A 14,340-nucleotide genomic window follows, 5' to 3' on the forward strand; every position below is an offset into this window, starting at 1 on the left:
CCGTAGGGACCTTAGCTGCTATTTTCAAGCGTGTCATCATCGGCTAACTAGGTTTTAGATATTTATATAAACCCGGTTTTTCATCCCTTGCTAGCAAAATTTCATTTTATTTCCGACGAGACAAGTAATTTGCAATACAATTCCAACACAATCGATCAATCTATTTTGTTTAAATTCTTTTGAGGCCGGGCAAGTATTTTCGTCTGGTGGTTCTCAATAGAGATGACAGTATCTCCAATCGGCGATAAGAGATTATTTTGCGAGAAGTGATAGCTAAGCAGATACAGTTTGACTGCGAAAGTTGTTAAAAAGAAAGGTACACAACCTGATGATAATGGTTGTAGACTTAGGTCAAATAAAGTTCTACGTTTGATATAGAACTCTATTTATAGGTGTAATTAGCAGCTCAAGTTAATTACGGTGCAATGCTGTCTTCTCAATACTTTGCTCAATACGTCAACGACTCTGAAAATTTCACGACTTCACTTTAGTTTCGATGATAATAAATAGACATATTTACATAGTCGAACTACAAGATATGTAAAATCAAAATCAATCTTCAGGAAAAGGAAGAAGAAATCCTTTAACAAAGTTAGAATGTATTCGCGCTACTTTAACAATTTTTTCTTTATTTTAAAAATAATGTCTATTTCTTGATAATTATTACAGGTCTTTGGTTTTACTGCAACGAGAAATAACGTACAGAAACAATCCAACAATAAACAATCCAATAAATATTATTTTTTTATATAAATGTTTATATAAATGTTTAAACTTATGTCCTTAACCAAGAGGCACTTTAAGCTATTTAATATGTCTAAGAAAATAATGTAAGAGAATAGATATAATTTAATATTTAGTTATCAAATTTATACTTGACTTCAATAGGGACTAGTTAGTTATTTACACAAACAAGTACGTTTATAAGTGATCGATCACTATTCCTCGATGAGACCGCAGACGTTAACTTGTTGTATGTTTGGTTCCAGGTGATAGATTTCGGTTCGAGCTGCTACGAGAACCAGCGCGTCTACACCTACATCCAGAGCCGGTTCTACCGTGCGCCGGAAGTGATCCTGGGTGCTAAGTACGGCATGCCGATCGACATGTGGAGCCTTGGTTGCATCATCGCGGAGTTGGTGACTGGTTGTCCGTTGTTGCCGGGCGAGGACGAGGCGGATCAGCTTGCCTGTATAATCGAACTACTGGGCATGCCACCTCCGCGATTGCTAGAATCGGCGAAACGATCCCGCCATTTCATCAGCTCGAAGGGCTATCCACGCTACTGCACCGGCACGATGATGCTGGACGGTACTTACGTGTTAGGCGGTGGTTATTCGCGGAAAGGTAAGCGCCGGGGTCCGCCAGGATCTCGTGATCTACGTCGGATCCTGGTTAGCGAGGACCTATACTTCATGGACTTTATTCACCGATGCCTGGAGTGGGATCCGGAGCTGAGAATGACGCCTAGCATGGCGTTGAAACACGCCTGGTTGCGACGCCGATTACCGAAACCACCCGAGAAGACTGCTAGTAGCAACGACAATGCCTTGCCAGCTGTGCCAGCTGCTGCGGCACCACCGTCATCGGCCACCGGCTTGAGGATCTCCGCGTCCGGCAGTCGGAGCTCCAGTAAAATGAACACTTTGCAGAGTAATAATATTGAGAACACCGGAAAAATGTTGAACAATATGTTCCAGACGATGAACATCATCTACTCGGCACTGCAACGTAAGTACGGGTGTCAGCCGGATTCTACTGTCTGCGGCGGCAACCTCCAACCCAGCAGCAGTAGCCATCCGATGCTGATCTCTGTAGCTGGTGGCAGTGTCAGTGGTGATGTTGTTTGTACTGGTGGTGGTGGTAGTGGCAGTAGCGGTGCCGGTGGTGGTGGTGACGCTAGCAGCAGTAGTACTAGTGGTGATCAGCAGCAGCAGCAGCAGCAGCAACAACAACAGCAGCAGCAGCAACAGCAGCAGCAACAACAGACAGCAGCAGCAACAACAACAGCAACAACAACAACAACAACCGCAATCGCAACTCCAGCAGCAGCAGCAGCAGCAACCGCCACAGCAGCCGCACAGCCATCAGCTGCAAGGACAACAGCACAACAACGGGCCCCGAAGGTCCCGCGGGTCCCACGGCTCCCACGGAACCCACAGACCTTCGCACGATAGTCACGGCTCGAGGATAGTACTGTGATCGACGCGTTACGTCGCCAAACGGCTGCTGAACGAACTGACCAGTCGTTCAAGGCAACGACAACACTCCGTCTCGCCAGCCAGGCGACGATGCGTCTCCTCTAGCTCCCCGGCACGCTTCCCCAGGTTCCGCGTTTCATCGCCGAGTCCCGAGAGAACCGATCACTTGCGCTGCGTCACTTAGTACGAACTCGACGTTCATGGTCGACCTGACTAGAATACGATCTCGCGACTCCCGATGGATCAACAACAGACTTTACACTCTTTGGCATTTTCGTCAGGGGCCGGCGAAGTCGCAAATCGAGTAGCCAGGCACAACGGGAAGAAGCTGTATCCCATTCGCCCGGAATCTTATTGTTCGCGCTGCGAACTTTATCTGTTCGACGACTTCGCCGAGTTGTCTCGTCGCACTGAAGACGCACGTTGTTCTGACGGTAGCATGGCCCGGAAACGCGATTCCTATTATAAAGCGGGTGTTCGAGAGACAGCTCTGCTCTAGATCGATCTAGCCATTATCCAGAGCAAGGTGGTGCTTGCCGCCTGTGATACAACCGATCACCTTTCATTTTATACCAAGAAATTCAAGACGACGCGACGCGAATACAGTCGCGCCAAGATTTCGATGCACCGGATCGTCTACGGGTCAGACAGGACTGCGACCTCGATTATGTTGTCCTAGCCTAGATGGTCGAGAATTACCAGGTGGTGATTGTGCCGAGGGGAACCAAAGACTGGCGCGATATCGACGAACCGATCCTCCTTTTCACACGAAGCCTCTAGCATCCAGAGGCCTTCCGATCGAAGGGCACGCGCTACGGTGAACAGAGCCATGGAGACACTTCCGGGTCGTTGGAGGATCTCGTTAGACTGTCGAAGACCGGCTCTCTTCGCCTTGTGCCGTCTCTCTCCCTCTCTCTTTCTCTCTCTCTCCCTCTCTCTCTCTCTCTCTCTCTCTCTCTCCCTTTCTCCCTTTTTCCCTCCCTATCTCTATCTATCTATCCATCTACCTATCTATCTATCTATCTATCCATCTACCTATCTATCTATTTATCTCTCTATCTCTTCCCCCCTCTGTCTCTCTCAGTTTCGAGCCGACGAAGCGGGTCAGCGGACAAGAAATCTCGCGGAGACACGGGTTAGGAGCATTTGCGGGCGAAGTCGATCCAGCAAGATCATCGAATCAAGACGTTTGCTGTTTCTTTCTCTGTTTTCTTTAGTTTGCTAGTCGTTGAACGATTGAGGTTGCGTACTAACCTTCAGGAATTGCGAATAGACTAAGGCTACGGATGTCCTGATCCAACGTCGCAGCGACAAGATCGTTGCTAAATCGGCTAAGATACAAATCGCATTTCATGATCCTCACGATCGGGCGGTAGCGTTACAGGAATCAGCTCGCAACTCCGCAATCAACTGTACAGGAATTAAAACCGAACTGAACTCACATCTAGTTAAGTGGTATACACTATACGTAATTAGTCATTTATACGGATAGATTATACACGTCTGACTCTTAGGATCCATTACGACACACTCAGATACTTAATCCTCTGTCCCGCAACTCTTTCTGGGCATCATTGTAATTGTTCATTTCTATTTCTTCAAGTGCAATCTTTTCCATTTCGACTTACTCTTGACTGCCCTCTCAGAAGTTTTTTTTCCAGTTTTAATCGTAGCATTAAGTTCCGATCGGTAACACGGTCGACCTACTCACGTGTAAATACTCGGTGATTGTTCTGCATTTTTATCACTGCCTTCTGTTTGTTCGTTTTGTTTTGTCTGCCGTTTTTTTTTTAATTAGTATTTTTGATCGGTCGGTTTGTTCAGCCGACCCGATCCGCCTGGTCGGCGAAGATAAATCATGTCGCGAGACCGGAGATCCAGCTCGTGCGACGTTGTTAGTATTTCAATTTGAACAGAACAGTACTCTCTCAAATACTCGATCTATACTTAATCGATGCATCATCTCGGGAAGCGGTCCGGTTCGTGTTTCGATTTTCGGTCTTCGAAACTACGCATATTTTTGTATCGAATATGCAACCCGCCCATAGTTTCGCGATATTCCTGACGAGCGTTTTTTTTTCTAAGCCCAGCAGTATTCTTTTAACGTGACCTCTTGCATTTTCTTTTTCTTAATCGTGGATTTTCGAGAAATAGGAAATCGAGACGAGATTTCCTGTCGCGTTGCATTTTCATCGCATCTTCTTCAAAGAAATGAAAATCTGAGATTTTGTATCGAATGGAACTCGACGCGTGAAACGCCGATTTTTCTTCCGCGAACACAGACTCTTGTGGACCAATTTACAGAATCCGGAATCGTGGAGCTCGTTTACGATTTGATAAAACAAAATTTTACCGATTCACCAACCACTCGAGTTGCACGATTCTTATTCACACTTAGCATTTAAACGGTCGAAAAGCTGGCCGATTTCAAATCGAAATGCACTTTGAACACACTGAAGCTCTTGATTGAATCAATCAAGAACCAAACTCCATTTCGAGACAAATCAATGATACACGGTTCGGAGCATCGAACCGTGACTGAAATTCATGTAGAAAGCTACGAAACATCGCCTGTTATTGGCTCGGCAAGCACAGTCGGTAGAATTTATGCGCATACTCAGACGAAAAGGAAATGACAGGCAGCTGTTCTTTATCTATTTGTACACCTTTCTCTCTTCATTATCGGGGCGCTGCCCTAAACAGGGACTCTCATGGCCACCGGCACCCACTGCGTAGTCGATCAATACAAAATCGATGACGCATCGTGTGCATTCTATTTTATTTGTCCGATGCAATCGCTGACGCATAATCCAATTTGTCACTGAATGCAATTTCGATTCTTAGGTATTTTAAATTAACCGTACCCTGTTAAACTACTAAAAAGAACTGTAACTTGGGTCTTGATCGAATCATGCAGAACCTGAATTCTTTATCAACTAAACTGTTGTATACATCAACAATGATTTAATCTTGCACTTGATTAACTGTTCTATCATCCGAACTTTAATGTTTGTCACATTAGTTCGGATAAACGACAATTCTGCTGTCTTTTAAGAATCAGAAATACTTGCAGCGTATATTAACAGAATTAATTGATCATTCACTGTGCTTAGACCTTGTCCATTTATCGTTTCATCGTAAATTATAAAGTAGGTCAAATTTGTTTATTATCCTATATGTATAGCATTGCTTTCCTGAGTTGCATTATCGGCTGTGCTTAGGTCAATGATGGAGTTTATTACAGATCCCCGTTCAGGGTGGTTTTATAGTTACACTTTTACATCGAAGTACTTGATCCCTAAGGGGTGCATACAATACAAAATAGGTTACACTCTTCACTCTGTGTTCGCTTAACCCTCAGTTCGCGGCGATGCCATGAAACTTGCGGGGTAAATAATAACCTCGCTATATCCGTTACCGATAACATTTTACAATGGAAAAGCTATTCAACACTCTTGCTAAATCGATGCTTCGTCCCGAGAGGATGAATCCGTTGCGCCGGTTAACCCGTTTGCATCTTGGAGCGGAAAACGTCTGCTGAACGTTCCGCGAAGTGGTTACAGCGATAGTATCCTACGATAACCAGGTCCATTGTTGTGATTATAAATTACAAGAATAATGCAAACGGGCTAGGGGCTGACAAAAATACATTGCCAAGGCATAATAAGAGCATAATTAAATCTGCCCTCCATTCCCCTGGAAAAGAATATAGTAATGGGGTCTACTCCTGCACGCTTTTCTTCCAAAGTTGGCTTGCACATCCTCATAATTTGTGATCCTGTCTCAACAGCGAATTGTCAGCCAGTCAGAGCAAAGAAAATTTCTATATTGGCAGTCGCTAACGGATCAAGTTGCAGCCTGGAGGTGTGCGGGAGTAAGACCCATTACTGTATTGCATGTAAGAGCTTTTCGCAATAACAATTGAACGTTGGTATTATCCCTTGAATTCGTCCAATAAATGACTCGTTAGATCATTTTACAACGCTATCGCATGACATAAAGTCTACGGTCCAAATTTCTGGAGATAGAATGTTTCCTCTTTAGCATCGCTGGGCAAGCGAAGCGCTACAAAGCAAGACGCTATTTCCTATTGATTAGCGCTTCATCGCTGGATAAAATATTCCAATGCTATTGGTGAAATATTGCTGTAAAAGTGCACAGTCAAGGCTGGCGAGATATCAAGGGAGGGGAGGGGGATGCTGTATTCGTCATCTGCCCATCCAATGGGTTTCACGAACGAATCGGCTCGGGAGCAGAGCGAGGAGAGACGGTTCCGCGACGAACGGTCTGGAAGGTGACAATTACTTAGCATTTTTGTGTTCCCATAGGGTAAAGATCGCATTTAACCAAATCTCGCGTCCCGCTGAGAGCGACTGAAAATCCACGAGAGGACCCGCTTCGCGACTTGAGACAAACGCGTGTGTCCAAATAATGATGATCATCGACCGCGAGAGCGAGATTAAACGTGCGCGAATCTTCGATGCGAATTGTCGCGAGCGACCCTGGCACAAACAAATTCACGCTAATTTTAGTTACAGAACGAATGAGCGGCGTGCAAAGAAAGACAGAAAACGAGTGATCGAGCGAGCAAGCGAAAGAGAGAGAGAGAGAGAGAGAGAGAGAGAGAAAGAGAGAGTACGTTTCCACGTTGTGAAGGAGTTATGTGGATGAACAACGACCGAGTAAAGAGTTGAACGACAACGCGGTGAGTGATGCGAATAAAGAATAATTTTGCTGTTCCCTCGTTACACGCTTGGATCCGCCGGCGAGCCTGTAAGGGGGGAGAGTCGCGTTTCTGTTTTTGGAATCGTTGCCTGTCTGTTAAACGCCTCCGAGAATTTGTTCGAGGCTCGACTTCCATTGTTGTTAATGGAACAAAGATAGTGGCTTCGGAGCATGGCATAAACGAGGTTTGATCCTTCAAGAGCAACACGGATTTGACGTACTCTTGACAGAGTTTGCGGGTCGCTATCCCTTCTTAGTATCTAGCCGTTGCCTACAGGACTACGAGGAAGTATGTTTGTTCCAATGGCGATCGAGCTAGAAGGACACTAGAGACGAACTAAGGTAGGACTCTCGATTAGGTCTCGCGGTTTGTACTCGGAGGCTCATGAATATTCACTTTGCGTACGTGTTGAGCAGGACAGGTCGAAGTCGTAAAATTTCGTTTAGCAGGGACCTCCGTCGATGCGACGTCGTAGTATTTGCTGTGTCAGAGGTTCCCAGACAGCCAAGAATCTCCATAACTGCTCCTTTTCTGATACCAGGTACCTTGTTGCGATTCAAAGGACCACACAGTGGTCAGAGCAGAATGGAGGTTCGACTGATTAAGCCCGGAGCTGCAGAGATCAATTCTATAAATCAAATAGACTTCATGCAGATCAGCGCCATAAACGTAAACTACGATATTGAAAACATGTGAAGAGTTTCATGCTGATCCTTCGAACCATGATTGAGAGACAAATTTTAACAGCATTTTGGAATACAATTTTTTGAGAAACCACTTGGACTGCGCGTACAATTCGTAGCAGGAGATCAGTCAATCGAGTGATTGCGAAAAGTAGTGGGGGACAGTCGACGAGCAATCGTAAATGTTCGAAGGTGTGCCCTAGCGAGAGTCCCGCCCTAGCTTTTTCGATTTGACGGTCGAGTTGTCGCCGTAGCCCGCTCTCCGCAACTTTATCGAACATAAAGCCAAGTTGCCTATGAGCCGGTGAACGTGCGATTGATAATTCAACGAATTATCGTGTGATTCGCACGAACACGCGTTAATCCTAATGAGAGACTGATAAAAAAATGCTAACGGGGTAAACAACGACAGGCACGATCCAAGAATGAGAAACTAGGAGGGGGGATGGCAGGCGGGATATTGTTAAAGCAAAGTGAACAAAATAAGGAAATGAAAAAATCGTGATACTGAACAGAAATATCTTGTGATATGGAACTTAGGCATACATCGGGGTTACACCCCGATGGGTATAGATGAATATATATAAATATATATAAATATGAAGTGCGTATAATAATTATATCACGATGTAACAGGTGAGAAAATCCAGAAAAGAAAAAAAGCGATGGAGCAAAGAACGGCGGGAGTTATTGTAAAAGCGCGTGGGCGAGAGAAGTATAGAACCAGGTGAGATGCGTTACGAGGAGCGAGAAAGAACAACGGTCTCGTGAAACGTTGCACGACACATGCATGACTGTCTTTCAGGATTCCTTCCTCTTCTGTTACCCAGGCCTTCTCAATTTTCCGTTTGTCTTTTTAATTTTTATTTTTGTGATCACGCTCGGTCGTGCGCGCGCCTCGAGAAAATGAAACGCTTCTCTACTTTCCCGTTGCATGTCGAAACCTATGAACCTCATCGATCGAGAAAAACGCGTTAATAATCTTCACGTCCGGATTTTTGTCATCATGGATATCGATTCCTTGGAGTGTAGTCTCCTGTTCACATTTTCTCGACGGCGCTCAACGACTACGTATGTATTATTTACGAACCTAGTCCCTTCCGGCGAAATTTCAACAATCGTGCGTTGCCCACACAAGATTCTTCCAATCTGAGGGACCAAATTTTATAGCGACGTTCCAAACACGACACTTCAAACTTTAATGTACGACAAATGCGTCGTATTATAAAGTAAATCGCTTCTTTTGTATCGATTTAATAGTCCTTTCTTTTTGAAATGGAGACTATGATCAGACTGCGGATTTTATGCATTTATAACAGTCAAAATACAAAACAGTAAAAAAAATTGCAACTTAAAACATTACGACTTAAAAACGATTGTCGTATTACTTTTAACTCATTAAAATGATTAAGAAACGAAATGAATGACTACGTAGCGCCTGTATCTTGCAACTAGTGAAGGCGATTTTTATCTTCCATAAAGGTTTAACTAATTTAAATTAAATTAAACGAAAATTACGAGCATTTTAATTAATTTCTAATACCATTAGAAAAACATCACATTCTCTGTGTGCAGATATTGTACATTTTGTTACCTCTTTTTTATTTCAACGAATCTCAAGAAGATTCGTTGCTACGAAATGAATAATTCAGTCAAATTTTTGATTCCTTTATTGTGTTTACAATTTTTTTGAAAATCAAAAATTAAGAATTGAGCGTTCGACGTCCGCTTGGAACTACAATATGGAACCAGTTAAGAAATCACATTTTTTTTTAACGGAAGCAAACTGTACGGAATAAACTCAATAATCTTTTCTTAGAAGCGTCTAAGAATTAAGAAAATATCTAACACTCCTGTGCATTTATAAAATAATGAAAAATGTAAAAAGAAACGACGAACGCTTCCAAACATTCACTCATAAGATTTGGTCCCTTGTTTCCGCAGTACCTTGTGCACTGTCATTTCAGCAGCACCCTGTGCACCGCCGCTTCAATCGAAAGTCAGCTTCGCAGTCGCAAACGGACCCCGATAAATGCATGCAACGCGCGCGAACGTTGTTCACGCAGCTCTCCGGTTTTATTATTAACAAATATTGCTCTAGTTTACTTTCGTTCACTTAATTTATCGATCACTTACACCGACATACGTACAACCACACGTACACACACACACACATACACAGAAAAGACTACACGTTCGCTCGTCTGCGAACGACAGACCCCGCACACTCATCCAAACATACACAAACACACAACTCACTCACTTACTACTCCGCTTTATTACTGTGATCAACGTGTATGTACAAACGACACGTTCGTTGTTCGTGCAACTTCGGCTCAAAACTCCACTCTGTGTGTATATCGTCGACTGATCTCGAAGAAGATTGCGCAAAAATTAATTAATACGAGTATCGTTCGTTCCCGAATGATACCTCAATTATGTGACTAAGCGATCTACGATATTCTCCTCCTTTTTTTTTTCGTTTGTTTTTTCCTTTTACTATTACGATCATTATGATAATTGATATTATTATTATGATTACTATTATCATCACCTTATTATTCTCATTATTCTTACGATTATTATTACATAATTATTACGATTAGTCCTTCTTTTAATCTAGTGCTTTTTATCGCACTCACGCAACGCGTCCCGACGAGAAAGGAAAACTAATGTTTAAGTGATAGCTTTAGGCTTTATAATGCGTAAACCAGCATGAAATTGTAAGCGCGGACGGTTTCAGAGTCGAGGCTTTAAATCAAGGCGGACGAGGGTGTGTGTGTGTTCCGATTGTCTGGAATCCGTGTCCGAGGATTCCTCTTCCCGCGGAAAGAATAAAGGTTCGATAAGGAAGGTACGCGGTACGCTTCCCCTTCTCGCCTCTTCATCTTCGCACTCTTCGCTCTTCTTCGCGCCAATCCCGGTTCGTTGGCCCTTTCTAACTAGCCCAACGACTGTGCTGAAAGATAATAGACGCCGGTAGGAAACACTGCAAGTGTCAAGTCGTTGCAACTGCGTCTGCAAATTTCTGTAAATGGCGCGTATACTCCGTATGAAAGGCGTGCACGGGATTTCCTGCAAATGTAATTTCCTGCTCAATGAGTTTCTACCATATTGATAACAGTCTTTAATAGAAGACTTCCGAATCAATTGGCCAACGATAACATCAATTTCGTTCAACTCGGTTTATTAGCCTATGCCCGTTTTGTTATGTAAGAGATGATCAAGCTTCTCTTAATACCAGATCGACCGAGCTAAAATCGCTTCCAGTTTCCACAACAAACTATCATCTTTACAATCTAAGCATACATGAAATAATCTACGATCCGTTATTTTGACGGGTTTGGTTGTTCTAGCGTCGAATAGGACATCTCGAGTACCGGCTTATAGTATCATTATTTTTAATGAAAATTTTGAAATTTGTCACTCACAGTATTTTCTAGGAGGACCGCGTCTAGAAAAATATTTCTCATGCGAATATAAAGTCTGACGAATTGAGAACGATCCGGAACGCGCGTAACTTTCAAAGGCACCTCGCGAAGCAGGGATTGCTGTTCGAAACATTCATTTTATTCTGTAAAGGGAGGTGGGGGAGGGTTGTAGCGAGGAAGTGTCGTATTTCCGGTTTGCATTGACCGTGCAAACATACTCGATCAGCGCCGTTTCTGCATCCCCGGTGGCGGGGCACGTCGAAACACGTTTTTCACCCTCTCGCGATCGAGAAACCGGCTCGATGCCGGGACGCATATTTATAGGCGGTCGCGCGCGACCCGGTCGGACGCATTGAATTTTCTAAAAGGACCTCGGCGAACATCAAAGCCCCCTATTAAAAATAAACGTGTCGCCACCGGTTCCCGGTGACACGCTCCGGGGACGTACGTGCTAATGCTTCGCCGATACATATCGTCGCACGGAAACTAGACTAATTATTTACAAAATAATATCTGGGGAAATCGGCGAAATGATCGACACTTCCTCTGGAAATGGCCGCGTGAAAGATTTCAGTACGGTACTCTATCCGTTTTTATTTGATTTTTTATAGGAAGGAATTATGTTACGTCTAGAATACCACTGTTTAGAGAAGTATTTATTAGGACGCAATAGCGGGGAGATTCTGTTTTCCGTAGTCATTCTTGCCTTGTTTTCGAAGTAAGCAAATATGAACGTTTTAGAGCGTCACATTTTAATGAAACAACGAACACAGTGGAGGATTTTACAATGTTTGGAAAATGGATGACATTTTATCTCGAAGAACGTGTGAAGATCAAACTTTGATCAATTTTAATTGTTTAGTCTTGGTTTCGTTAAGTTCGTCGACTTGGCGGACTGTTTTAAAATGTTTTAAAAATTTTTTATCAAATTGACAGGAAGCATGAATGAGATGGACGGCTCGATCTTGCAAGCGCAAATTTTTATAAATTCTGTACCGAAAGTCGGACGGAGTAAAAAATCTATCTACCGAGTAGAAAATTTCTTACTATAAAACGGTCGTGAAAATGGTACGTTTCCCACGGTACCGTTTTGTAAATATTCGCCGAATCCGGGTCGATGATTTCAAACGAAAAGCGAAGAGAAGAGAAAGAGAGAGGGAAGCTCGTAAAAGTTATCGACATTGAATCGGTGTCTCGTCGCGTCCAATATAATGGTGGTTTCAACGCCGAGCTGCGTAGGACGTCGACAAGGCACCGGAAACGACAGTGTCCGCAACGAAACAAGACGGAGGAAGCGTCGTGTTCACGTGACGAAGCAAGTCGCGATCGTGAGTTAGGTGCGAACGATGAATCGGAAACGGACAGAGAGATAGATCGATTCCACACAGGGTTAGTCAAAATTAACACTGCCGTTCATAAGTTACTAGACACTTGCTCCCGAGAACGAACCTCGTGCACGCCGAACCGTCCGCTCTTGCATCCCTCGCGAATCAGTTCGTTTCTCGTATTACTTTTTCAAGCGGCGACGATTCGTGTATCTAATCTAGTTAAAATGTAACGGAAACGAAAAAGAAAAGAAAAATGGAAACGTTAAGGCTTCTTCGAGCGTGGAGAATCCGGAACGGAAGTAATCGACGGATCCCAAGACTACTTTCTACGTTCATTGAACATAAAGTGTCCGGCAGCTTGTGGACTTGTAATCTCGTACATCTAGTCCCGCTTCTTTTTCAATTCTTTCGTGTCTCCTTTGTGAATCATCCTCGATTAGTTTTCCATTGTGAAATTTTTGCGACCTGGTCGGGTGATTAGCGACCGACGAACCCCGACGATCCCTGATATACTATACATGTATACATAAATTACAGAAATATGTTTTGCGTCGCGCGGCGTACGTTTGTATGAACTTTTTTCGTTGTCGTTCCGAGCGCATCATTGTACATACAGAATATGTGTATGCGGCGTGCATTGCATCACACATCGGTTTTCGATACGCATATCGTATGAACGAAGAAACGCGTCTTGTAGACTTTAATTTTACTTCAGCTTCGAATAACAAGGTCGGAGATACGACGCCATTGTTCCTTGTGGTAATAATAAATTTTTAGATCATTAAAAAATAACACCTTGTGGCAGTTTACGTTCACAGCCTGCGTTTCGATCCTCCAACATTTTTACCACGTTTTGAAGTTCGCCCTGATTTGGTCGGGGCTACGTTTGTCGATGCTGCTGGAAGTTGCGCAGTTCAAGAGGCATCCGCCATTTTGTTTCCATTCGTTAATTGCGCCTACGGCATCCCCGGGAAAGTTCTGCGGGTTTAATTCACTCCGCGGATGTTAATATTCGTTTCCGACCAAACTCCGTTCCCAGTTTACAAACGAACCTCTCCCTCCCGATAACAGTAGGTCACCAAAAGTATCGACCACGAAATTAATATACTTAATTAACTCGGTCGTTGGAAAATATTTAAAATGAATATTATTGTAGGTCGTAACGCGGTTTCGAGTAATTCTGAAACTTTACCTTGGAACGTTATCGATTCATGTGTTAAATGAATTTCGCCGACTTCATTTGGTTTCGCAGTCGGTAAAATTGTGAAATCCGAAACAAAAAAAAAACAATTTATAATGTAGGTAGGTTGCGCTAAGTTTATATAACAACGTTAATGTAGAAAACACCGTGTACATTTGTACAGAGCACCACCATGCAAAATATGAAAGTAATCATTGTGTATGCATGCAGTTCCGGTTTGGACGAACAAACTTAACCGTTTAAGCGCGAACCAAGCTAATAAACGATTTGTAAAGTGATTTCGATAATTCGTTCTTACCGTACAATCTATTTAGCGGCTACAGTGAACGGATATTTTTATTACCACTGAATCTACGTCATCCTTTATTCTCGCCCCGTTGTCTATTTCATACTAGCAAAAGCACCATTTTAATCTTTTCAAACCTTGAAGCAACAGACGCCTACGATTTTGAACAAATTATTTCGTAATGTTATCGGGACAATTTCGCTCTGTTGTTGAAATTCGAGTGTTGAATAAACATGTAAATCTTAAAAGACGAAGAGAAAGAGAGAAAAATTTGAATCCAAATCCTGGATAAATTAGGTTTAAGTTTTGAAAAATTTCCTATTCATTGCTAAATTAGTGTTACTACGTTGCAACTTGAATCTTCAGCGTTTAAGAATTTTAATTTAACAATCTCAATTTTTGTTTTGCGTAAATCAGATTGGTCAATAAATAAGTAAATAAATTCTACTTAAAACATTTGCACAATGATGTTCTTATACATCCC

The 14,340-nt window shown here is 43.0% G+C and overlaps 1 protein-coding gene across 3 annotated transcripts in view; it reads left to right on the forward strand.

The window, feature by feature from the left end:
- The window catches only part of LOC144475548 (dual specificity tyrosine-phosphorylation-regulated kinase 2), a 59,817-nt gene extending 45,477 nt beyond the window's left edge, over positions 1–14,340 (forward strand). The window contains exons 2-3 of one of the 3 annotated variants that reach the window (XR_013494886.1): positions 990–6,906; positions 8,247–14,340. Coding sequence is in view for 1 of the 3 variants with exons in the window: in XM_078191544.1 (XP_078047670.1) it covers positions 990–2,177 (1,188 nt within the window). In the remaining 2 variants the exon portion in view is untranslated. Of the gene's footprint in view, positions 1–989 lie in introns of all 3 variants that reach the window. The other 2 variants (XR_013494885.1, XM_078191544.1) reach the window with 2 other exon arrangements.

This window comes from Augochlora pura, chromosome 10 (genome assembly GCF_028453695.1).
Source record: "Augochlora pura isolate Apur16 chromosome 10, APUR_v2.2.1, whole genome shotgun sequence".
NCBI lineage: Eukaryota > Metazoa > Arthropoda > Insecta > Hymenoptera > Halictidae > Augochlora > Augochlora pura.